At 35.4% G+C, this 27627-nt stretch overlaps 1 protein-coding gene across 4 annotated transcripts in view; it reads left to right on the top strand.

Annotated features, from left to right (window-relative positions):
* PARD3B (par-3 family cell polarity regulator beta) overlaps positions 1 to 27627 on the top strand; it is a gene marked incomplete at both ends in the record, with an annotated part of 909806 nt that overhangs the window by 540938 nt on the left and 341241 nt on the right. For all 4 annotated transcript variants that reach the window (XM_084247417.1, XM_084247420.1, XM_084247419.1 and 1 more), the window contains one exon: positions 6318 to 6433. In XM_084247417.1, coding sequence (XP_084103543.1) covers positions 6318 to 6433 — 116 coding nt within the window. The remainder of the gene's footprint in view (positions 1 to 6317; positions 6434 to 27627) is intronic.

Consider the following 27627-nt stretch of genomic DNA (forward strand, 5'->3'; position numbering starts at 1 on the left):
ATTATGCCTTTTATCACAATCTGCTAAAAATAAAGTAACACAAGATTATAGCTAACTTTATTAGCTTACCTACATTTAGCTCTTTCTGATTCCTATATTTTTTAAGTCAGCTGTCTTACTCAAATAAAATTTTAAAAACTAAACTGATAATCACAGTAATGTTCTAGATCAGTATCTCTGGAAGTTTCTTGAAAACAATGTGGACATAGTTAATTTTGTTCCTTTATTCCCATTTCCTGCATCAATCCTAAATCAAAAATGATAGTTTGATGACAAAAAGGAATCAATTTTTAAAATAATGTTATTCATTCACTTTACAGTTTATCCTTTATAATTTGTAAAACTATTGGGTTGGTGCAGAGATGAATCAGATATACATCCTACCCTCAGGAAGATGATAGGCCAGTAAGTGACAGCTAGAACCCAAGGTACAAAGAGACATTTACCAGAAGGCAGAGATAAAAGTGCTCCAGACCTCTGAGGTAGAAGAGAGTGTTTCCAGATAACGAAGGCAGTGAAAGTGACATTTGAACTGAATAGGAGGTAGACATGAGGTGTCCCAAGTAGGAAGGGCATTTTAGAGAGTGCGAAGAGAAGAAGGAAGCGCATGGACATGGGGAAGTGAACTATATCACTTGCACCATGGTTGATTGGTCAGCTCGTAAAACCCTGATGCAGGAATAAGGAAGACAGATATCATTCGGTAGCTCATAAAATCTTACTGTAGAGATTTCAGCTGACATCAACATGCGGAGCCCCATCTTCAATGACTATAGTGTAAATTAGGTAAATGGGGGCAGGAGGGGTCATATCCACTAGATGCCAGAGATGCTTTGGATTCCTTCTGGGGCAATTTCAGTGAAAGTTAACTGAGGACCTGTGCTGGGTAGGATGGGAATGAGCCTTGAGGTGAGACATTTTCAGGTGAAAGAGGAAGTTCAAAAATACTGCAGCGATAGACAGCAGTATACTGCAGCCTTTTTGACTGCTACAGTGTCTCGCCAGATTTTTCTCTCTCACCTTTTTAGTAAAGCATATTGCTCTATGATCTTGATAAAAGTTTATATCAGCCCTCACTCATGTAAATGCTCATTATACAGTGTAAGTCAATAACTTCCATTCCTTTCACCCCTCTCTCCCTAAATCTAGTGTTCAAGCTTCCGCTCTCACCAATTTACTTGAACTGCTATCTTAGACACCAATAGTGAGCTCCTAGTACCTAAAAGTAAGGCCTTTTTTTCAGATTTTAGATTTCTCTGCTCTGCAGGATTTGATCATTAAGTCCCTCATTTGCTCCCTCATCCACACAAAAGTATTTATGGTGCACTGATCTAGGCACTGTAGAAGAGATTTAAATGGAATGGAGCATCCCTGTTCTCAAGGAATGCACTGTCTTCTTGAAGAAACAGACTCACAGATAATTAGGGAGCAGCCTGCTAGTCATCAGATACTAAACACTGCTGGAGCCCAGAAGAATGAGACTTTAATACTGTCTGCGGGTGTGAGAAGGTTTATCAGGAGAGATATTATTTGTAAGGTCTCTTGGAAGACAGAAAGGAGCCTGCTAGAAACAGAAGAGGTGGGAAGGGCAATTCAGATTGGGAAAACCAAGCCATGGGAGAGGCAAAATGCATGGTGTGTTCAGTAAGGCAGGAACAGATGGTTTCCTGGGGAAGAATCAACAGGCAGCGTCAGGCTTCTCTGGAGAACAGTGGGGATGTGTTGAAGGGTTTCAAGCCTAGCAGTGATGGTATCAGCTTCAGCAAATTAGTTGGAGAGTATGGAGTGGATAAGGGAAGTCATAGACCAGGATACCAGTCTGAGAGCTGGCAAGCGAAGAGAAGGGTTTGAATGGAGGAGCAGCACAACCAGAGAGGGAGGAACAGAGTCAAAGACTTGTTTGAGATAGAAAGAACAAATCTGATGCTTTGAAACTCTCTCCCTCCTGGGAGCCTATGACCTGCACCATCATGCAAGCTGCTGTGTTGCCTAGGTGACCAGCCGCAGCTGGGTTTGAATGTATAAAACTTGGGGTGGAGGAAGGAATGGAAGGGAGCCAGGAGGATTAAGCAAAGGAGACAGTCTTTCAAAAAAAAAAAAACACTAAAAGGGAAAAGTGGTGCTTTAGGGATGGATCCAGTCTTATGAAACAGAAAACCACTATTGCATGAGGAGCAAAAAATTGATCAGCCTTGACCTTAAACAGAAATTAAATCAGGACTTTACTGAACACATTTGTATTATTATGTCAGTGATTATTAGAGAAAAGTTTAAAATGTGTGTGTAAATAAAATATAAATAATGTGATATCCCAGGAAGAATTTAAGACAAAGCAAATGCAGTCAGAATATATTCAGTTTTATTTGCAGTTTAGGCATTTCTTATTCCCTACCTGTTCATATTTTCCCTCTTGATCCTCTCTCTGTTCTTTGTTTCTCTCTTTGTCTTTCTCCACCCCTTCTTTTGCCTCTTTCCCCCTCCATCTTTCATCTACATGACCTGCACCTACTCTCACGCATAGTAACCAGTTGTTGGAGATTATTCATGGACACCTGAGGCTTCAGACATAATTTTTTTTGTCATGCCCCTCAAAATCTTCTCCTGTCTTTTTATTTCAGACAGTTCTCCTTGAAAATTCATTGCTGGCTCTTCTATGTCTTTCCCATTCCTGATTTGTCACCACATTCAGGACACTGGCATATGTCTCATGCTATCCTTATTTATTCATTATGCAGCATAATTTGACATTGAGTATCATTTCTATTTGATAGATTCCCTGGTTGTTCATGCTGAAAAACATGGCCTTTATCTGAGACATGTCTTTGGCCTGCTGTCAACTTCCAGCTTCCCAAAGCATCCACTGCAGCCCACTCAGCCATGAGCACATGCTAAGTCCCTTCAAAATTAAAATATGTCATATTTTATAGTTAATCATTGTGTCATTCCCTCACTCCAAAAACATTCAATATGTAGTATAAAATTATAAACTGTTTTGCTTGTGCAAGTACATGTCTAAAATGTTTTCACATTAATTCATTACTGCTAATTCATTCATTATTTAAGTGCACTATATGGTTAAGTTGGCACAAATCCTGTCATGTCTCATATTATTCTTAACTTCCTCAAAATTTAACCAATCTGATGTCAGCCTTATCTTGCCTTAGTTTCGTCTTGTACTATGGCAAGTGAGGTTCTTCCATGGAATGTGTCAAAGTGTAAACTTGGTCATATTCAAAATAGTGGTAAGAACTGTATATGTCACGGTGATCAATTTAATGGACATTTCGAGGTATGTGTATATGTATATATTATATACATCTATATACACACATACATACATAAATATTGTTACATTCCTATGTATAAAGCTTCTTTATATTTCTTTGATCATCCTTGGTTATATCTCATATCTGTACCAAGAAATCACTTTATTTAGACAGATACTTGATATTATTGTATCAAGTGCCACTGCCATCTTTTATTTTTTAGGTGGGGATAGAGATAATGGTTTACCAAGGGTCAAAAATTTACATTCTTATTCTTAATTTGTTGATTCATGTTTAGTTTGGAAAGGAAGTGGGTTAACCAATATGTTACTCATTGGGTAAGTTCCCATAGTCTGCCTGGAGCAGAGCACTTGTAATGCAGTGTGATCTGTTTTAATGAGAAATATTCATGTTGGTCCTAAACCTTCTCCGTAAAGACTTTCATTACAACATGTGGCATCTGTGTTGATTAACTCATGGCTTTCTTTTGTTTCATGACATGCTCCATCTATTGAAACAAAATGTAATATAATATGCAAGTTATAAGTGAGTGAGGGGATCTGCATTAACAGGGAAAAGGTTGATTTCTGTGGCTTCAGGAACAGCCAAGCACTTGCGCCCCTGGCTGATCATCATTTCAGCCGAAGCATCTGTGTCTCTGGGCAAAGCTCAGGAAAGCAGAGTTCTGGTTCTGGCTTTGCCACAGGCCAGCTGTGTGACCTGGGACATCAGCCTCCTCTTTAGGCCTCTGTCTTATCTACAAGATGAGGACTTGCCTGGGGTGACCTTTAGTGCCTTCTGGCTCTTAAATGCTCTGATTCTATGAAGACCATGAGTCTTCCTGACACTAAAGCCACATCATCACAAGAGATCAAAGGATGAAAAACTAAGTGCAAACAAAGGTCAAACAACACATTTAAAGGTTAGTGCCTCTACAACATCAAGGCTCAGGAAAAAGCTAATGTTCACAGTGTATCTCAAAATTCTTTAAAATCGGCTGTACCAATTAGGATATTGTTATTATGCCAGGCCCGTGTCAGTAGCATAGAGTCAGAGTTTTCTCTGCCATGGGCATTTTTTTTCCATCACTAGATACCACATCTAGTAGGTTTTATTTGCAATGTAGTCGTCAAATGAGAATGTAGCCAGATACCAAGGAAAAGTCCCTCACCCAAAAGCTTCATAACTCTAAAGAATATATCTAAATTTCTCAAGAGATTTCAACTTCATTGGAGAGTGCCTGAGGTGAGGTCCTCAATCAAAGACCACTCTAGCCTGCAGAAATAACGAAAAGAATTAATAGTTTATTTTTATTGAGCTCTATTATATGTTTGGCAGTATTGTCAGTATTAACATAATTTGTTCAATAATTATCAAAATTTTATAAATTTCTATAAGTACCCATTTTATACGCAAATAAACTAAGCCCAAACACATGGTGTCTCCCTCTCAAGTCCAGTGCCCAAACCATTACACCTCATTATGCTTCCAATGGGGAGAGAAAAGCTCTTACACACAGGCTCCTGAGGGTCTGACAATAAACCAAGACGACAGACTATAGAAAGCATAGCTCACTCCTACACCTACAGTGAATTGGGAAGCAAAGACAGGTCTGTTTCTTTATCTGCTTTCTTTTTGCTAAATGATTCCATAGTATTTACAGTGTGCCAGGCACTATTCTCCTTACTTATAAATCCTGGCTCATGTTGTCTCTTCAAACCTGTGAGATAAAACGTCTTATTCTACCCATTTTATAGCTGGAAAAATAAAGCACAGAGCAGTTGGCTGGCTGGTCCCACCCCACAGCTAGTGAGTAGCAGGGCATGGATTCAGTGCCCAACAGCCTACTCTGTCTGTGGCCTTGGCAATGTGCTGGCTGGCATTGTTGCTCCCTGAGTTCACTGACTGTATTATAATAATAGAGGTTCACTCAATCCTTTAGCAAAAGTAATTTTGCTGCATATTAATTTTAGTATTGCTACAAGGCAATATTTTAAATGCATAACTAATGCGTTTCAGGAAAAGATTAAACTTATTTTGACACATTTAGTTAAGCAATTGAGATCCTCATATATTTTAAGATTCTCATTCATAATAATTTTTTTTGTTATTTTATTGTTTAAAGTGTCAAATCCCAGCTGTTTAAAAAATGTAATCTCAGTTCTTTATTTACCACAGATACTTGATTTGAGTTTTCCGGTATTTAAGTTTAGGGTTTTTATGTTGAAATGAACAACCATATATACTTTCTAAACATAGGAGATTACTGCAGGAGAAAGTAGCTATAATTTAATATTTTAAATATTGCATATAATTTATTTCTAGATCAAGAAAGAAGGCATAGTCTGTAATTCTGTTTATAATTCCTTCCATCCTCAAACAAAATAAATAAAATATTCAGCAGAAATAGAATTATTTGAGATTGACTACAATATTACAGCCTATAATGGGCATTTGATGTATTTTGTGTCTAAATGGTCAACTGTGTTTTTCCTATTATTTTCTTTTGGTATTATTGATGAGCAAACTATTTGCTCAACGTTAACATTAATTTTAGAAAATAGACCTAAATAATGTAGAAAACCAAGCTCCTGCAGGCTTTGGTCATTCAATAGCATGGTCTCTCTAAAGGGTACCACCTCTCACTTCTTTTTCAAGGAAGGGCATGCTGAGCTAAAGGGATCTCCTTATGGACACTCAGGCTCTGCTGATATGTGGGGACATCCTCTGAAGTACTGGTGCTTTTCAGACTTAACTTACCCACTTAAAAGTTACATATTGTACAGCAGGATCCTAACTAGCAGAACTCGGTGAAGAAGAAAACACAATATTAGTTTGAGAATATTTTATTTAAATTGTAGAGTGGATAAAATACATGAAAACAAAGTTGGTGCATCTCCTAAAAGAATTCTGAGATTCAAGAGTTGATTAGAAATGCATAGTTAGGACCTGCAGAGGAGAGATGGGTGCTGTGTTAAAAATGAGAACACTGTCCTTTCCAAAAAATAGTTATTCTAAGCTAAAATATGATCCATCGCTTTTTTTCTGCAGCCCTGGGATGGACTCAGCAGTATATTTTCCAGATCAGCACATCAACTTCAGATGTGTGACACCAGCCAGACAGCCTGAACCGATGAGTCTGAAAGCCTCAAAGAGCATGGACCTTGGTAAGTGAGGGCGAGGTGACATCCAGGTCAGCTCTTCAGCCTCACCCCATCTGTCTTTTTCAATGGCCCGCCATTGTTTCTTCAACTCCCACCTTAAGGGGCAAGGTCTGCTGAACTTGGAGGAGGGGAAACTGTCAGCCCATCTTTCTGTCTCTTCTTACACATTTAATCGTAATTACCTCCTTTTAAAAGAGAGATAAATGATTTATTTTTATAAAGTTTATAGGTCAGGAAAATATGATTATTCTTTCCAGAGTATCTGAATGCCATAACTCATGGGCCCTGTAATTGTGCTCTCATTTCTGCCAGTGTGTTTCCATTTCTTATGTACATACCCATTGCAGGGCCTGAGAGATAATGTGGTTAAATAAATCCTCTTCCATGGGGCTTCCCATCTCTGTGTGCAATGGATGAGTTGGGAGCAATAATGAAGATCCATCTCTTTAAATGCCCATCTCCAAATCTTGTGACACTGGAAGAAAGAGGGGTCTCTGGGTTTGCCAGATTGAGGGTGTCAAGTACCCTAAGTCCATGCCTGAACAATCTTATTGAGATTCTGGACACCACAGGAAATGTTTGGTAAGCTGCCAGGGATCCCCTGCACACTGGGTTCTCCACCCCTAGGAATGTGAGACCCTAGAAGATATGTCAGATACTCAAGAACATTGCTGCCCTCCCATTGGCTCTTGGGAGAAAAAAGAAATATATATTAGGAAAGAGTTTGGCTACAAAATAAAGTCTCAAGAAAATATTCTTTGCTTCCTTAAAGCTGAGATACTTAAAGACCAAGCTTTGCTAATGTTTTTTTATTTCCAGAGATATATTACATATTTCATTAGTTGTAACAAGAAAATAGAATAATCAAAACTGCGTGTTCTACAAAACAATCTGATAAATAGTGTTTATCTGTTACTCATTTACAGGAGTTCAGAAAAATGTTCAGTCATGATAAACCAAAAGAAATTGATTCTATCTTCTATAAATTAACTAGATAGCTGGGGCACATTTACTCTAATCATCTGTAGTAAAAGATGGATAGAAAGCTTCACCAGAATGCTGTGTTGAGCACTGGTCAGAAAGGGTATTTTCTCAAGCAAAAAACCTTTGACAAATAAAGAAATAATATGTGTCAGTGATATAAGTTAGTACTAATAATTTAAAAAGCAATTTAGTTTTGTACTGTGCTTAATAAACAACTCCTGTCTTCCCAATCTCTGTATGAAGAAGACAAATAGAAATTGCTCTCAATTTGGGGGGAGAAATATATTCCTGTGTTCCTGATGTAATTTTAAAAAAGTGCCCCATACTATAGATCTTTAAAAAAATCACTGCAAAAGGAGCACTCATTTTCATTTAGAATGAAAGAATAGTATGAAATGCATAAAAAATAAAAGCTAAGTCATGCTCAGAACCAGCATTTCTATTTATATATATTTTTTTGTTACTGAAAACTTCATTTTTTGAGTTTTCTGTTTGAAATTGAAATAGCCCTTGCAAATTCTGTCTGGTTGGCAGTCACTCAGTGTGTTTCATTGTACTTATACACAAATGCCACAATAATAGTAACGTTTGGTCAGTTTACATAATTGGCAGAAGTCGTGAGTTATTTTCTTCAGGATGCAAGTGCTGAACAAAAAAGTATTGACTAAAATGCACTGTACAGCAGAGATGATAAATATGGTGTAAAAACATTTTTAAAATAAACCATCAAAATTTGGTCCTTTCCAGGTAATGTCAATTTAAAACTAACAGTCTTGCAGATTGCTCGGAAGGTCAACATGCTAAGACTATTCTGATCCTCTAGCCCAGAAAAACTGAATGAGCTCAATAATATGTTGCTTTTCTTAAGGAATAAACTCAGATGATAGATAAATGGTAAGCATTTAGAAATGGCTTTCCTATTTGACTGCAGGAATGGAATAGTGTCCATAGTTTAGTTTTCCACACATAGCACTGAGCTAATGTAAGAAATTTGTGTATTTGCTAGAAAGACTGAAGACTATGCTTGTAGGAATAATCTCAGTAGGGTCAAGATCCAGTCTTCAAAAGATTTAAAAAAAAAAATTCTGAAGCATTTAGGTTGAATACCAAATTAGTGCTATTTGACTATTTTTGACCTAGAAAAATAGCAGTTCATGTGGTTCAAAATAAAAAAGATAAAATCTCCTATTAATTTATATTCCTCCTTTATAAAGTCTCCTTTATAGTAATCTTCAAAGGCTAAAAGGCTCCATCAGTTTCTTTGTTTTTTGTTTCATTTTTGCTACTGAACTAGTATTTTAAAGTTAAATTTGACATAAAAGTTGAAGTTGATGAGTCATTGTTCATATGTTTATATTTTTTAAAGCTGAGAGGGTATCGTTTACTTATTTTCACTTATACTTGTAAAGATAAGAAAATTTTGATTGTGCAAATGAAAACCTTCTCATCCCTATCACCTTCTCCTAGCCCAGACATAAACATATTGAATATTTTAAAATAGCTTTCTATTTATATCCTTCTAGAAAGCATTCTATCTGTTTGCTCCCCCAGTTGTGTATGTCTGTACTGTGTGTTGTATTTCTTTATAACAGTTGTATAGTGTTAATATGAATGGATCTCATTTTAAGTATACTTTTGCCCTTTCAATTGAATTTAGATATAATTGGTAGTTTTGAGATGTTTTGTTTTGTTTTGTCTTGTTTTAGAGAGTATTTCCTACTCTACCATTGGCTTTCGCATTACCACCTTTGCCAATGTTTCAATTTGTTAATTCTTACCTTTCATCTTTAGAATATTGTAATATATGTTGCAAATCACTCCTCATAATCTATTATAGTTCTTTTTAGTTTGTGATATTTTTCAAGCATAGTTTCTAGCTCTAGTCAAATATTTTCATATTTATTTTCTTTCAGGAATTTTGGGTTTTATATTATCCAACTTATTTTCTTCTAGTACATTGAAAGTCTTGTGGGGGTCCCCCCCATGTTTAACAATCTAAATATATTTTTAGCCATGGTATATTGGGTCAAATTTTTTTTTTCTGTGTAAATAGGCAAATTATTTAAAACTTTTAATGATTTTTACAATCCTTTCCTCATGAATTTAATATGTAGTCGCATTGAGTACTAAATTCTCTTGCATACATAGCTTGGTTTCTCGATATTTTCTATCTGTATATTAGTCTGGCCTATGTCAACATCACCCTTTTTACATTATCATGCTATCACATTTTATTTTGATAACTCATAGGACAAATTTCCTCTGATTTTTCATTTTTTGCAAAATTTCATTGCCTCTTCATATGTATTATTGACCCACATGAACTTTAAATCAACTCATGAAAATGAATTTAAATACTAAACATGAATGCTTCTACTGTGTGTTTTGTGTATATAGACCTCCATTCATTATAATGTTTGCTGTTGATTTCTGGTAGGATGTTTTTAACAAGTTAAACAAGTTTCTTTGTATTCTTTGCTTCTTTAAAATGTCTTTTTTTTAATTTGTGCATTTTGTTGAATCAGGAATAGAAGTTGAATTTTATTAAGTGATTTTATAGATTTTTATAGGATGGCCGTATATATTTAATTCTTTATTCTATTAATTTAGTGAGCTATAGTAATATATTGCTGAATATTAAATCACTGATTCTTTCTGAATGACTGAATTTCTTGCTGCACTTTGAAAAGGTAGAAATAGTAACATGTTATCTGCTCTGAAACTTAGGTATAAAACTCTGATTACAGTTTTATTCAATGTCATTAGCTCTGAGAGATCCATTACAGTTTTTTTAAAGTCTATTCTGCCTTAATATTTTTGGGATACTTTTGCTGGTATGTGTATGGTCATTTTTAATTCAAATCAAGAAGACAAAAATGATGAATAAAAGGAAATTTATTTTTAAATAATTAGATGTAACTATGCTTACTCAGAGAGGTTAGGGTGTCATTTTCTGGGTTTTCCAGAAAATCAATCTTTTTCTTCTAATTGTAGACTTTCCTCTATTTATTTAAATTACCAGAATTACAATGTTCAGTCTGGATCCCTTTAATTTGTTCATAATTGAGCTATGTGGGTGTTGAGTTGGAAGCTCTCAGGAGCTGAATAACACAGCTGCCTCTTTGGCCTTTGGCATAGGGTTTTCCCCCAAAGAGCTGCCCTTGTTGGCAGTATGCCAGAGAGTTACATACAAAGACTTTTTGATGAGGCATAAACATCTTTAATTTCTAGTCCTGGTGTTTTATGATACAGTAATATCATTTAAGAATTAGTCTGAATTATTCAAAGCACAACACTTCAATATTTTGGCTAATTCCTTGACCTAACATCTAGCGCATTCAAAGTTAAGTTTAAAGAGCCACTTCCCATAATATTTTTTTGAGAGAGAAGAGTTTTCTCTCCTTTTTCATATTGGCCACCACTCCCCACTAAGAAGAGTTTTCTGTAATATATTTAGGAGAAAACCAAGGGCAGTGCAGATGGAAGATGCTGGCCAGCTGTCCTGCCCCTGCTCAATGAGAGGAAATGAGCTTAAAGTGATGCATGAGACATTCAGACACAATTTTAGGAAGTTTCCTGACAAAGAAGATTGTTAACATTCCATGTCTAGCACACTTTAAAAAGTATGTGTGTCTTGAATGATTGTCCCTAAAACCAAGATTATAAATTGACTGATTTTCTTAACAAGATCTGTGATTCAGCAATTTGCTTTCTGTGAGTTGCTTGCTATGAATTCGTTTTAATATAGAAAATGTTTATAGACACCCACAGTTGAAGTAAATTATAAATCAATTAGTTTCTTATATCAGCAATGGTAAATAGTTGGATCATGTTTTGAATACAACTCTTTCATCCACCTTAGGCTGTCCTCTTAGAGTAATCAAGTATCTCTAGTATCAGAGCAAAGATGAGCTTGAGAAAAGTAAATTCACTCCACTCTATTATTCTAGTACTTTCTTTTTTGATTTTTTTATGTTGTTAAGTATTTCCACCCCCATTCTTACTAATAAGATAAATATCCTGAACACTGAATACATAGGGGGATTTCTGTAAAACTATATATTCTAATCACCCAAACCTGGTTTATCAATTTACATATTATATATGCCATAAAATAAATATTTTAATATAACATTTTATTGATGTCCCTTGATATTCTTTATTATCCATCAGTAAGTAATATCTCTGAAAATGGTGAAAGCTGAATCAAGTACTGCTATTTAAGTTGTAAAACTGACTTATTTTAAAAAAATAATAAAAACTAGTTGGTAGAGTATTAATGGTAACAGTAAAAGAGCTATCCTTATCTACTATCTCTAGTAGACAAGGAAGAGTTTAAGAACATAGTGAAGCACATGCCCTAAGCTTTAGAAAGTCAAAATTGAAGAATTCCAGAAAATGTTTATTCATTCAGTAAACAAATGTTTATTGAGTACCTACTGCTTACCAGAAGTGCATTCAATACTGAGGATTCCATAGTAAATGAAAGAAATGATGCTTGCCACATGTATCCAGACTGAAACCCCAACAGGAAAGGAAAACTCAAGAGTTAAGGAAAGATTTCCAAGAGGAAACTCTGACATTAGGATGATAACTTATCTCAGAGAGAAAGAAAAGGCAGAACCATCTGAGATTCTAGTGCTGCTGCTTCCAAAACTTACTGATAACCTTGGCTGTGCAGAAAAAAGGAAGAGAGACACAAATGATGAAAAGAAAGAAAAGTAAAAATAATCTTAGAGAATAAATACAGGAAGAGCTAAACAGCTTGCAAAACCTATAAGAGTCAGACAGTTAAGTTATTTTTAGAGCATGAAACAGAAGTGTGTGAAGTGGCCCATTGTTCAGAGCACCTAACAGCTGACAGGTGGGGAGCAGAGCCACCAGCTCCTATGTACATTTTATCTTCATGCACACAAGAGAATGATGGTTCAAGCTCGAAAAGCATGACTGCCCACAATTGGAAGTCTGGAGAGTTCATAGACCTATTCTCTAAAAAAACTGTGATTATAAAACCACTGTCCTGATCATTAGAAATTAGGAAGAGCAGGTCTCACATTGATGGACAGGAAGCAAATTACAGGTTTTTTTTTTTCTCACAAAGATGATGAATTCCAGAAACAACTTGTGAAACTAATGATCTTAATATGGATCCTCAGAGGACTTATTTGTTAAATTAAAAGGGGGAAAAGTGTAGATCACCAGCAGCCTCCCGTTGTCTCCTTCCCTTTTTGATAGGCTATCTAGGTTGACGAATCAGGGAAATGTTAATTTCCATCGACCTTTCTAAAGTTAGATCAATGTGGGGTTTTTTTTTTTTTTTTTTTTGAGACTTTTTGGTCAAACTAAACCCTAGGTAACAGTGTTGGAGAGCCCTTTCCCAAATTGTGCTAATTAAAGCTCATTGTCTCTCTGGAAGGAATTAAGTATTCTTTACTATTAAATGTTTTACTTGGCCCATCTCATTATATTCTAATAAAACATCACAAAATTGGATGAAGGCGGCATGTGTGTAATTTGCATGAAGGTCTTAAAGGCATCCTTAACCAATGTTTAGGTAGAAGATATCTTACAGAGTTGGATAATACATTCGGTTGATTGACAGAATTAGCATTCAAATGATTTCTCCAGAGTTGAAGGAGATACAATTTAACAAAGAATGATGCAAATATTTAACAAGCATTTACTGGATACTGACTATAATGCCAGGCAGTATTCTAGGTGAATAAGAAAAAGTTTCAACTCTTGATGATGTTCTCATTCTTATTGGGTAAATAGTTTATAAAGTTGATATGATAAATGATAAAAGTTAACATAGAAATGATTTCTCTGGAGCCAAATTCAGTTAGAGTTGAAGACTGAGGATAGGTAAACTGATTTTAGATAGAATTGTGGAAGATAAAGGCCATGTCATTAAGTCAAGGTAAAAGAAGTCAACTGTGCAGAGGGCATAGGAGACCTGTTATATGTAATAAAGTTATTGAAGATGTTCCAGTCTAGCTGCCTGCCTCACATGGTTATACCAAAACTAGTTCTGTGTTACCATCAAGGCAGACAATATTTTCACTGCACGCTGGTGGGGTCATACAGCATTGATCAAGTATTTAATTCTGGGTACAATAATTTACTACAGGGAAAAAAGAACAGTGACTTCAAATATTGATGAGAAGTCTAGAAACAATGTCTGATCAAAAACATTAGAAAAAATAAAGATATCTAGAAGAGAGATTATGTAAGATGTGTGTGAGAGCTCCCCTTAGCTATTTGAATCTGCATCCCAAATATATAAAGGGACGATGGCCACATCAGAAGATACGTTAAGTTTACAACTGTGAAATCTAGGGAGGTGGTAATGATAAACTGAATTCTGGTTTGTAGCGTGTTTGGTATATGAGGAAACAATAGGTATATAAATTTAAATAACTCATGAAGTCTAAAAGGCAAAATTCACCAGATTTATGGAAAAGGGAACATTGTGTGTGTTTTTTGGTATTTTATAAAAGATATAGGTTCATTTCTTTTTGTTTGTGTGTCTTCACATGTTTATTTAGTTAATATAATCACACAAGTTATAAGTGAAGCAAGATGGCCAGGTGGAAACTAGTGAGTTTAGAGATCAGGACTCAGGTTGAATTCTTTAGGAGGTATCTGGCAGTTAAAGAGAAGCCAGTAAAGAAAACACAATCTGACTTCACCCACAGTTTATAACATTGCCTTCCAAAGCAGGCCTATTTCAAACCACAGAGAATGCCAATATTGGGTTAAATAAATTAACATGTAATTAAATTTTAGATAATTACTGTATTTTAGAATAAAAAGTTATAGATTAACTAACATTATTTTAATTATAGATAGAGCTATAAATCACTTCTCTGAACCTATAGTATGATTAGATCATTATTTTAGGCATAGCAAAATGATGCAGATTCCACTTAATTAGAAAAATTATTTGGGTTGGAAACAAAAGTGTAAAAATGATTCTCTATGTGAAGGACAAGTTTCTGTTCCCATATTTCCATATGAACCATTCCTTCTGCTTTCTTCCTTTACATTCTCTAAGAAATATACTTCTAGAAATGTACCTTCAAGAATAATTTGACAGTGATTATTATTACCATTAATTGGAAAATGATGTCTTTGTGTAGAAATTGCACTCTCATTCTACTTTGTTTTAAACTTATCTGAAGGTTGTAGCACATTCCAGCTCATATGTTTATACCCTCGCCACTGAATATATGTCCACAAATACCTTCAACATAGTTGCTTTTGTTCACTGTTTGTTGAATGGATGACTAAAGTCACAACTCTTTCATTTCCCCCATCTGTTAAAAAAAAATTATCTTTGGAAAAAAAAAAAGATTGTCTCTCTTAAATAAAGACTCTTTAACCTAATACCTGGAACATATGGGATTCAATGTTGTTAGTAATAGTAGCAGTCACTGAGAGGGTGATATAGTAACGTAATTATATTACTAATGTTAAAAGTGAACTTTTACCTCTTCTACAGCTTTTTCTTATAATTGAATGGTTGAGTGGAAATGTCATTATAAATAAATTCCTCTAAAGTAAGTGTTGTGAAATACTGGGGGAAAGAGTATGTGTAGATCTTGTATGTTGGTCTCTAATTCAGCCACAGAGACACAAATGATCTCAAATGTTGCCATGTGGTTTGTCACTATGTCTATATTTTCTTAAGCTGGGACATTCATTCATGGAGTAAACAGATAATTTACAATTTCAGTGTCTGTAAGAGAACCCCCAAGCTCTTTTTTTCCACAAAGATATAAGGAAAACGATAAAGTTTGGAAATGTTTGTAATTGATCATTAACCAATGATATTATTGCAGTGACCAACCCATACAGATCTTTATTAAATTAGCCTCTGTGGATTTAGAGCATTATTTGTACTCTGATGGGAAATCTTGATCAATGGAGAAACTGCCTTATTCTCTAGAACTGAAATACTCTTGAGTCCTCTTAAAACTTGACTATTACATGAAGTGCTTTCTTCTGTATATTTTGCACCTCGTTTGAGACCCTACATCTCAAATCCTAGGCATTTTAAATAAAACCAAATACAAACCTTTCTTTCTCAATTGCCTTTGTTTTCTAAGCCATTGTTAATATTTAAATGAAATTCTATGTTCCTTTTGAAATAACATTTGAACTAATATAAGAACATCTTCATAAAAAGATTAAACTAAAGAAACTATTCAAAGAATAAAACAAAAAAAAAAAAAGTCCTTGCAAAAATGATCCAAATCCATTTGAGTTGTTCTGAAGTAAGATTCCATTAGCTGGAAATTTATATATAAATATATAACTAAACATATAAAAAGAAAATGTTATATAGAATATCTTACACAGTAACTATATTTTACATGAAGTTTGGCATTTTTATAATTATCTTTTCTGAGTGATATTATGAATGTTAAGTGTTATTAGCGCTACTTTAAGCAGAGGTTAAAGCTACAGGTCTGGTGCAACTATCTAATTTTTAGGTGCAATAGTTTATTCTTAAAAAATACTTTTAGTCTTATGTGTTTTTATTGTCATCTATACATATTCATATTTTTATATTATATTTTCCCCAAAAGTAATTGCACTGATCCTTTAAGAATAATCTGGCTCAGATATTATTCTTTATGTTATTGCTTCTATAATATTGTCTTTTAATTATAAAGTTTGCTCTTGAATAATGTAGCTTGATTTGTTTGCCTAATATTATATTATTGGCTATAAGAGTTCTATCCAATTCTTTGCTCTTAGAAAAAACAATGCATTGAGCCTACTAGTGAATAAACCTTTGTAAACAATCATAATTTTTTCATCATTTTAAATTTCTATAGTATAATACTTAGCCAAATATTGTGTAAAGATTTAACATATTTGATCTATATGACCACGTGCCCTCTAGCAATCACTTTTATTTGTATCAACCATATGGAAGAATCTGGGTTTTCTTTTTCATTTTTGCCAATTTTATAGGCTTTGAAAGGTCATTTCATTGTTTTATTTTCAAAATTACTTCTGTGACTAAACAGTCTTCACATACTTATTGACAATATATTTTCCATTGTGAATCACCTGAGCATTTTCTCTGTACGGTTAAAAATTTCTAAATTAAATATCACTTTTTGGAAGTAAAATGTTACTTTATATTAAAGGTCAAATCTCTACTCTTGCTCCCAGGGAAAATAGATATTTTACTTTCACTTTCCTAAAGCTAAGTATATTACCCATTTCAAAGTGCATGTTAATTAATATATCTGTGTCTTTCATTAAATGGCTAGAAAAATGTCTAACTAAACGTGAATCAGAGCCAGAGCCAGAGCTCAGACTTATTTATGATAAAACAGCTTAATCGGGAGTATGTCAATTAATAGTTTAAAAATAAATTATTTTTGGTTCTTTGTTGGAACCCGAAAAAGATCATACTTTATATATAGTCATTTTGACTGCTTTAGAGCATAGTAATACAAAGGCTGCTATCCCCAGGAACTGTTATAAGACTGAGAAATTGTCTCATATTTAAAAATTCAATTTCAGTTCCATGTAAAATTCATCTATCCAGCTCTTCTTTCATTCATTAAACAAATATTTGTCAAGTACTTCCTCTGTGCCAGGTGCTGTTCTGTATAGCTAAGACATATCAGTGACAACAGGCAACAATATCTTATTTCTGTAGGTCACCTGAAGTAGAAATATTCTAATGAAAAAAGTTTGAGAGGTTTGGAATATGAATGGTAGTAACAAAATAAGTGAATAACAGCATGGGAAATCTATCAATATCACAAACACAAACTTACAAATTGTGGATGGAGGAAACATGACTGGAAAAGCTAATGTTTCAATAATCTCTTGGTCTTTACTGTCCATATGAAAAAGTAATGAGGAACTCTATCTAATGAAGGCATTAAAATTAAAGTGAAAATTAAAATAGTGATCAAATTGGAAATTGACTAATCAAGACTGATGGTTTCAAGTGAGCTGGGAATAAGTCGATATACCCTCTGCTGATCCAGCAACTAACTGGCATAATCCCCAAGCACTGTCTTGGGGTTTCTGCAAAGGTTTCTGCAGAAATTCCTTAAAGGGAAACAAGAGTACAGCAGGGAATTGGAAAACCTATAGCCCATTTTCCAGATTTGGGAAAAATTTGTAGTATCCAAATTGAATGAAAAAATGAGGTACATTTTAGAATGAGAAAGAACTCTTCTATTTCAAACCTTAAATTAGTAGATACTAAGTTAATAATCTCAGTGCTTTCTCTGTACTCAGAAAGGTGAAAGAAAAGCCACAAGTGGCCAAATTCTCTAGGTAAAGCCTAGTAATGATGCCATATCAAAGACTGAAGAGTGTTTATTAAAAATAGGTGAACATAGAAATTCATTCAAAACTTAATAGATTGAATGTCTTAGTAGTGACTTGAATGGCATAGCAAAGAATTATCAAGGAAATTTGGAAAATTCTGTGTTAAACAGACTGCTTAAACACAAGCTTGTTCACAACCTTTAATGTGTTTTTTGTGTGTATCACCAGAGTTTCCATGAGTCTTCAAGATATAATATGTACAGTATTTCCCAATTTCATTTTATCATACAAATTTTGAGTAAAGATCACCTCATGGGACTAGTGCTCTGAGGAATGACCTTGTATAAGAGATGTGTTTGTGAGGTTTAAAGGTTGTGTGCACCAGCTAAGGTAGAGTAGGGAAAGGATTGCCAACAGCTGGGAGATGGAGTGCGATGCTGTGAAGTCGGATGAGGCTAAGAGACTCTCCAGGTAGAGAAATGTCTAACACTACTAAATAAGTAGGAATTAACTGAACTGCAGAGTACCATGAAAGAACAAGACTGTAACTAAGCATGAATTAACCACGGGTTATGATGACAGAATGTGGTCAGTACTGCATGCACTGCGCCTCAGAAAGAACAGTCCATGTATGGTAAATTCCCTGCTAATACATCCCATCTAATACATCACTAATCATCAGTGGTTAGAAACCGCTAACTTTTTCCTTTACATATATATGGTAAAAAGATGGAACTCAGCCCCCAGATTCAAAGCAGTGATGTTGCTTACTAATCTAGAATATGAAGTGGAAAAAGGAGGGAAAACATTGGTCATAATTGTAATTCTAGTAGTAATTCTAGTAGTGATGTTTTTTGTATTCTTGAGATATGCCAATCTTGATTTTTTGCAAAATGATTTTATTACTGTTTTGCAGATGATGTAACCAGGGCTTAAGGAAATTGACTTGTGTAAGAGTCATGGCTAGTAAGTGGTAAACTGAGATTTGAACTTAGGCACATTTAACTTTGATTCCTGGGCTTCACACCAGTATACATTTCTGTTTCAAGTGAGGTTTATTGATTTCTCAGTCTTAATTCTAAAAATAGGGTAAGACCTTCTCACGGTCTGGTCTTCTCTCCAAATTCTCTTTCATTCAGGACCCACTCAAGTGTTGTCTGCTCATGAAGGGTTGAGATTTTTTTCCACCTTTCCCTGAATTCCTAAAACAATTACTATCGATGTCACTAACTTAGGTACAGAGTTGGATACTCTTTGGTGTACTTACTGAAAATTATTTCCCACTCCACTCTGATTACAAGCTCTTCCAAGGGTCATAGCTTATACTTCTTGGGCACATCCCTCACCACTTGGAATGTGTAGATGCTGAATAAATCCAAGATGGGTGATATGAATGGGTAGAGTTAGAGCAGTTGAGATGCAGTCTCAGAAAATTGTCAATCACAATGTTTGCTTGGGCTTTTCTTACCAAGAAAACTTGAATAAATAAATAAATAATGCAAAAAATGAATGGTGAATGAAAGCGCAAATAAATGTTTGATTTGGGGCCTCCCCTGGTGGCACAGCAGTTGAGCACTGGGCTGTGAGGCTGCTCGCAGCCTCTGCAGCACCGGTTCGTTCCCCAGCCAACGGCGAGGATCAAAAAAAAAAAAAAAAAATTGATTTGGGTAGTAAACTAGAATATGGATAAAGATATTTCAGGAGGATATCAAATATAACAGTCGACATTCACTTACCCAAGCTAGTTTTGTTCATTTGAGAGTGTCTGAAAAAGATTCATACAAATGAACAGATTTAAGAAAAGAGTCAAATGCAGGAAATATAAATGGCCAAGGGTCTTAATTTCATTACATAGAAAAGAGTGAAATCAGTTGTTTGAAACTTGAAGAAAAGAACTATGTGCTTTATTTCCTAATTGGAGGAATCTATGAATAAATTAGGCAATCACTTGACATAATTGATTTAGATCATGTGAATTCACTTGCACTGGGAGAGAGGGTTAATTAGATCAGATTGTTCCTGGTCCTTCTTAGTCTTCTATTACTGACATTCTTTTTCCCTGTATATTCCTCTAGTTCTTCCTTTTGTTGTTTTTTTAATCTCAAGTAGTATATATTTTACTCATATTAATTAATTTTCATTTGTAAGTTTTATTTCTTGTAGAATTAGAAAAAAATTAAAGTTAAATATTTTGTAATGAAAATATTTGGTGTGCAGCTTATTTACGAATACCGTTTTCATCTTCCATAAATCTGTTTGCAAAAGAATACTGTCATCTGTGCTTATACTAAGTGCCATGGGAATTATATTCAAAACATGCTTGAACTGCTTGCTTTTACCTGCAGCAACATGAAATTGAATTACATTAGTATAGAACAATTTGATTGCATGTGAGTTGTGGCAAATATTGCATAAGCTGAATATTCAGAGATTTTGCTCACCTTGGGTCAAAAAATATGAGTTGTCATGACAAATATCCCAGAGTGATACCAAAAAAATCCTGAATCAAAGAATATGATTGATTTAAAATAAATTGAAAATATTCTGCATGCTTGATACAGGCTCAACTATTACAGCTTCATAATTTATGCACATTTTTATCCATAAAGCAATTTTTGTATTTAGGTTTAATCAAATAATTTATTAGTACAAGTGCAATCTACTTTAGTCTCTTATACTGAGACAACTGAGGAACTTTACAAGGCTGCATAGTCTCATAACCTGATTTATACAATGTTCAGTATAGCTACTTGATATTAATCGATGTTTAAGTTAACTCTTAGTGGACTAAATTAGCTAACCCCTTAGATATCTAAATCTAAGTGCATAAAGGCTGATCCATGACAAAGCCATAATTAGAGATGTTGTTATATTGAAGATATATTCAGAGTGTCAGTAAGGGCAAGAATTTCTAAAGACAACTCAGTTTAATTGTCCACCCCTCTGAAAATAACTGATGATTGTTCCATAATTAATAAATTGTGAGTTTAATATCTATCAAAGAAGGTGATAGTCTTAAACAGGTGTTCAATATGTCATTGTTATGTACTTTCCAAGGATATTTTAGAGTTTTATTATGAAAATAAATGCTAGTACATAGGAAAACTCCCTTGGCCTCATTTGAGTATAAAGAAAAATATATTTTTCTTAAACTTTAAGAATTATTCTACAAAAAACATAAAAGATTTGGTTCAAGGATATTTCACTATGGTAAACTTAATTTGTCAGCAATTAAAAGGTTAGTGATGTTAGAGGCTATTAATCCAATAAATATAATAACTATTATGCAACCAATAAAAATCTTCTATTCAATGACATGAAGCATATTAACAAAAAAGGGGTTGAAGAAAACAGAGCAATTGTATTAGTGTGTGTATATATAGATGTGTATACACATGTGAATATATCTACCAGTAGAAAGGGAAATAGCATATTAACAATGACTTTTCTCTTTATGGAAGTTACATGGATAATTTTCATCTTATTTATATATTCCTGCACATTTCAAATCTTCTAACGCAAATATGTATTACATTTGCAGTTCGAATAAAATCAGTTGGCAGCGTTTATATAATTTTATAATAGAACACAAAAAGCAAGTGATCCTGTCCATTGTAGAAAGAAATGGAACGTTTACTATGAAAAGGACAAAGGGAACATGGAAAGTTTGAGTGACTTCCTCTCACTGGGGATGGTCACTTGAGAGGATAGGAATAGGTATGTCTGCTAACAGATTTCAGGCCGAAATAGAACGGTTACTCCTTGCCAGTTACAATGTCATAAAATGGGAGTGACTTCTCTGCAGTGCTCTAAAAATTCTGTCAGTGTGATGTAATACACAGTGTTTATTTGTCATCACTTATGAGATGTCAAAATAGGGCCAATTTTGTTGCTGGATGAAGCCATCAGAGAGACCAAGGCTCCTTCTCTGTTCACTTTGCCATTGACTTTCTGGCTTGGCCTTAGTATTTATTACTTTGGTGTCCAGATGGCTGTTGTATATTCAGTCATAATATCCGTGTTTTAAGCCAAAGGAAAAAAGAAATGGCAGAAAGGAACCAAAAGCAACAGAGTATGTGGACTTTCTTCATGTCAGGAACCCCAGAATTGTTTAAGAAGTGCTGCTCCACAAACTTGCACATTTTCGCATTGTCCAGGACTGTCACTTGTAACATTCCCTGTAGCTAAAAAGCATCCAGGGAGACAGTATTGTTGGTGACATGGGGTCAGTCAGCCACAGGGTTCCTGGCTACTACGTGGGTACAGTGATTCAAAGAACCTCATGTCAATTGGGGAAGAATTTGAGTTCCTTTAGATCTAGCCTATAGGGATTACTATTCCAACCGTATTTTGATAGAATAAATTAATCTGTAGAAAAGAAACAAAAATGTGACCTCATTTGCTCTGCACAATCAAAGTCAAGTTTGACCAATTATATTTATGCTGGAGCAGAGAATGAGGAGTGGGAGTTGCTTGGACAGTGGTGGGGTATTTTCTTTGCTTTCAACATGATTACTTTTATTGAAGTAACATTGGTTTACAATACTGCATTTGCTTTAAGAGTACAGGTTTGCATTTCTTCAAATGTATGCTACCACACCACACCCACCACCAAAGTGCTAAGAAACCTCCACCAGGGTCCACTGGATCCTCACCCTTGGCTCCCCACAGATCCCCACTGCTGTTGCCTAAGTTCAGCTGTCAGAATCCAAGTGTTTGTTTGCTTTCATTTTGTCTGCTGGTGTCATTTTCAAGCCAGAGAAGCCAGTGAAGGTATAGCATATAGGAAGGAGACATCCAGATGGAACAACAAATCATTATTTCTTTTCTTCTTAGTGACCCTAAAGCAATGGTATGAAATTTATATTTTCATGTCCTGAGTCACTGAAACAATTTCTCTGAAGCAGGCAAGGGCTTTGTCTTTCCTATTAGTTTAATAGACATAAGCTCTAGAGTCTATGAGCTTTACAAGGACCTACCAATTTTCTAAAACATGAAAATAAAATTTGACTCTAAAATAAGACAATGTAGCCAAAAATCTGACATTCATAGATGTTTAACTATTCCTAAAATTTTACCCCATACCAGTTTTATTGTCACATTTAGAATTTATTTTAAAATGTTACATTTAGAAACAGTTTGTATTTTGTATTTGGTGATTTATTTTTCAGTTCACAGAATTTCTAGGTTTGCACAAGATTGCTAAAAATAGTCAATATCTAATGAATAACTCATAGCAAAATAATTTAAAATGAATTTTTCTATGTAACTTCAAATCATTTCAGTAAGAAACTTTATTAAATAAAGAATTAGGAGGAAGGAGAAGAGGCTGATAGGAGGGGTGACACACCCGAGACACAGCCTTTGCTTTTCTTTCTCCCTTCCCTTCATCAGCAGCCTCTGAGACCTCCAAAGAAATCCCAGGACTAAGGAAAAGAGATTAAAAAATTGCTGCCTGTGAATTCACTTTGGCCTCTAAGCCTAGCAACTTCCTATTTTTGTGATTAATGTTTCTTTTAGCTCATCTGTGTTCAAGATGCTTAATATACCTCAATACCCTCCCAAAAGATAGTAAATGTTTAATATGTATATGTAATCACCCGTTCTGCAGAAAGGAGCCTGATTTAAATGAATTCATCTAATAGATCAGTATAAAATACCAGATTAGCTCACTAGAGTGTATGTAGAACTTCTGTATCCCATTTAAGTGAGTGGCTCTGTGCTCTGAGTTGGAGAGACAGCACATAAAACCCCAAAGTTAATATCCTCTAATAAACAATGAGTCTGGATGACAATTTTTCAAAATCTGTTACATACTAGTATTCCTGGTTTTGCTGTTTTCATATTACACAGAAATATAAGCTATATTATATACTCCAATTCATGCCAGAAGAGAAATCTTTTGATAGCACTTCTGTATCCAAGAACAGAAACAGCTAGACACCAGGGGCCAAAATTAACCCATCAGAGAGTAAACTGAGTTGCCATCTTAATATATGTTCCATGAACTCTAGGAGAGATGCACATGCATATCCTTGGTAACTCAAGTTACTAACTTTTGAGGTTTCTGTTCTGAGCTGCTCAGTCAACTTTTCAATAAGAAACACAATTGAGTGAGGGGAGAGTAGGTTTTCATCCATCCAGGCCTCTGATAAGCACATGCAAAAATTCTATGAAGAGAGCAGGGTGGTGTGATGTAAACCCTACATGTGACTTGGATGTAGTAGGCTTACTTGTCAGCTGTGTAGGTGACACAGAGCTTGGTGGGTTAGCTAATGCATTTGGAAGGCAGAATCAGGGTTCAAAAAGATCTCAAAAGGGAGAACTGATGAACTGCAATTCAAAGATTAAATTTAATAGGGATAAATGTAAATTCTTGTAGACTGCCTCCTGCCTCACTCCCATCCTATTCATTTTCCACACTGCAGCCTGGGTGATCTTTTTTAAAACACAAATCCGATCATGTCACTTTCTTGCTGAAAATCCCTTTGCAGCATCCCATTGCCCTGAAGATCAAGACAGAACTCATGAATTTGTTTTTTAAGATCCTCCATGAGTACCCCCTTCTTTCCTCCTGTACCTGTTCTCTCCCCAAATCTCCATCTTGCACAGAATACTCCATCTGGATGGAAGATATTTGGATTCTACATGTGGGGCCTGGTTAGGAACATTCATGTTTCCTCCTTCCAAAACAACATCTTTACACCTCCCTATACATCTCTGGGTCTCAACTTAAGACCATCAGGAAGGCCCACTCTATAAATAAGGTTCAGTCACTTATTACCTATTTTCAAGGTTCTCTGATTATCCTTTCATTTAACAACTGCTCACTGAGAGCCTGCTGTGTACTGGGCATTGTTCTAGATTGGGGGAGGAGGAAATAGTGAACAAAACAACATCCATGTTTACATGTAACTTATGGTAGTGGAGAATACGTCAGGTAGTGACGAGTGCTTAGAAGAAAACCAAAGCAAGAAGAAGACACAGTGAGCTGGGAGAAAGGTCCTACCCTAGTCAAGCGGCCAGGGAGAACCCTGTCCAGGGCTGAGTCTGTAGACCTGGGAATAACAGGAGACAGTGGGCCAGCTGGGAGAACAGCACACAGCTCCACAGTGGGGAGGGACTGCGTCCTGCAGCCCTGAAGCGGAGTGTGTTTGGCATATTTAGGGGACTGCAGTGAGGCCAGAATGGTGCAGTCCATGGAGTAAAGGGAGAGCTGTGCAGAAGCTTGGGAAGGCCACTGGGGACCAGCCCAGGCAGGCTATAGTAAGTTTTTGAATTTTCTTCTAAATGGGATTGAACCTATTGGGAGACTTTGAGCAGGGGACTGTTATAATAAGATTTTTGTTTTGTTTTCTGTTTTAAAAGGATTATTCCAGCTAGCATGTGGAAACTATACTTCAGGAAACTAAATGCAGAATCCCAAAGATCAATCAGGGGATTATAACATCTGTCAGGGTGAGAGCTGAAGGTAGTTGCACTGGGGAAGGTTTGCTAAGACTTCTTATGCTGTTTGTAATTAGTTGTGTGTTAAACCCTCAAGGGGCAGGGCTCAAGGACTGTCTTCTTCCCGCCAACTCCCAGAGCCTAGTGTGATACCTGCACACCATTCCCCATAGATATTGGTTGAATAGAGGCATGGCTTAACAGCAGTCAATTTAAAAAGAACTTCAGATTTTAGTTGACTGTGCATTTGGTGAGCCAACAATAGCCCAGTTTGGTTGCCAAAAGTTAATGTTGTCTTAGGTTGCATTAGAAAACTAGTGGTGAAAAAAACATTGTGAGTCCCAGGGCCCCTCCATGCTGCCTCTGCTGTGTCTAGACTGTTGAACTGACTTACGCCATTTTTTCCCTCTACCTCCAGTTAATAATGATATCCCTCAGTCACAAGACCACACACTAGATTTAGCTGTGGTGATCTCTCTTCATTCTTATGTTGAAACTGGAAACCCTCTATGATGTCATTTTGATGTGTATCTTCCCCCAACCACCCCCCTTTTCAACTGTTCTGACACCATCTGAACAATAGTCCAGGTCTCTTCTTGACAAAAATTTCCACGTGCATGAAGCTCAAAACAATTAATGACAACTCTGTTTCTTGCTATTTTTAAGAAACACAGTGTGCTCTTTCACATAGTTTATTATGCAATTCTGCTTCAGTAGGCAGTGACCACTAGTGAAATACATAGCTCTTCATGGTAAAAATGTTAGCAACATCTCAACTCTCAGAATCGCATAGTTGAGGGAAATTGTGTTTTGAAATCAGGGACCCTTCAGATTCACTTGCTAACGTTATGTCATAATCCCACTGAGCCTCACTTCCCTCCTCTGTAAAGTGAAGATAATAATGCCCAACTCTCAGAGCTTTTGTAAGGATTATATGAGGTAACCTGTTGAAGTGCTTAGCTTGATTTCTGACACATATTAGTCACTAAATTTTGTTTCTTTCTTATCCCTGTTAAAGATAGTATCACTAGATAATGTAGAAATGTACATTTTCAATAGCACAATTAGAGGTGTTATTTCATACATTAATAGTGAATAGTGGTTGCTATGTGAGTGATAGGTAATGTGTTTTTTTTTTCCTATAGTTTAGTCAGTATTAGTTTCTTATAAGTAATAGAAATATTTCTCAAGTGTGTGGAAATTGTGGCAATTTTGATAGTCTAAGTAGTGAAATAGTCCAACACCGGCAGATCCCAATCATTTACAGGGAAAGAAGTCTCCTGGAGGGAATTTCCTGACATAGATTTAAAAAAAAAAAAGACAGAGGTCCTCTACCCCTAATTTTTAAGGACCTTTGTAATTTATAATTTTACCATGTAAAAATGAATAAAATACCGTCTTTGCCTTCATTGAGGTTGCGCACAAATAAATATAATGCAAAGTGGTGCATATACTGGGAGGCAAAGCCATCATGTTGTTAGGGAGACAAAACTGCAGAGAATATTCTAGGAAGAGGGGATCATAGTGGGGGATCTCAGACCAGGGGAAGTAATAGTATTTGAGGCATTTCCTCAAATTAATTGTAAGGAAAATGGGAAGAAACTAAGAATCATTCTCTATGATTTCAGTAAACAATAAGTAGAAGAAAACAATGAAAAAAGCAGAAAGGTTTAAACTGTGAATATGGACTAAGGATACACGTTTTCTGGACACTTGAATTTAGTGACTGTTCTAGAGTAGGTTAGAAAAATGTTGAAAATGATGTTTAGTGTGAGTGAATTTGGATGTCTTAAAAATGATGTGGAATTAAGTTGGAGAGATGGACTAGGTCAAGGCAAGTTGGAGACAGTTACCAGAGCTTACCATGAGATGATCAAGTCTTAGGTTCACTTATGAGAACTGTTGGAAGGAAGCCTAGTGACTTGCTCTTGAAACTAGCTCATGTGCTGTTAGCACAGAGATGTAGTTCTGAGGTGTGGTTTTCTTACAATCCACAAGCTTAGCTGCAATTTCTTCTTACTCCTCAATTGCAGATTTGTTTAATAATGGCCTATTCTCAACATTAACTTCATGATATGTTTATATAGGAAAAGGCAGGTATGAAGAATTCAAAGAATATAGCCCTTAGATACTGATGACATTCTTAGCTCAGGATTCTCCTTGTTACCCTTTAGGCAATGATTACTCAAGTGGTCTTAGTGCCATTGGTTCTGTGATTAAGGAGGCTGTTGTTGTAAGGACAAAGATGTTTCAATTTATTAAATATTGTAACTATTTTGCAACTTACTCCAGAGAAATTAAATAATACACCATGGAATTTAGCCTAAGTTTTATATCACATTTCAATACCTGAGTTGAATAAATGAATCTGAGAGTCCAGAGAAAAGAAGGTGATCAGAGTATGCAGAGCAAGTACCAAAGAGGAGAGATCTGCCGTAGAGTGGATTTCAGAAATA

The sequence above is a fragment of the Talpa europaea genome (genome assembly GCF_964194135.1).
Source record: "Talpa europaea genome assembly, chromosome: 1".
NCBI classification, from domain to species: domain Eukaryota; kingdom Metazoa; phylum Chordata; class Mammalia; order Eulipotyphla; family Talpidae; genus Talpa; species Talpa europaea.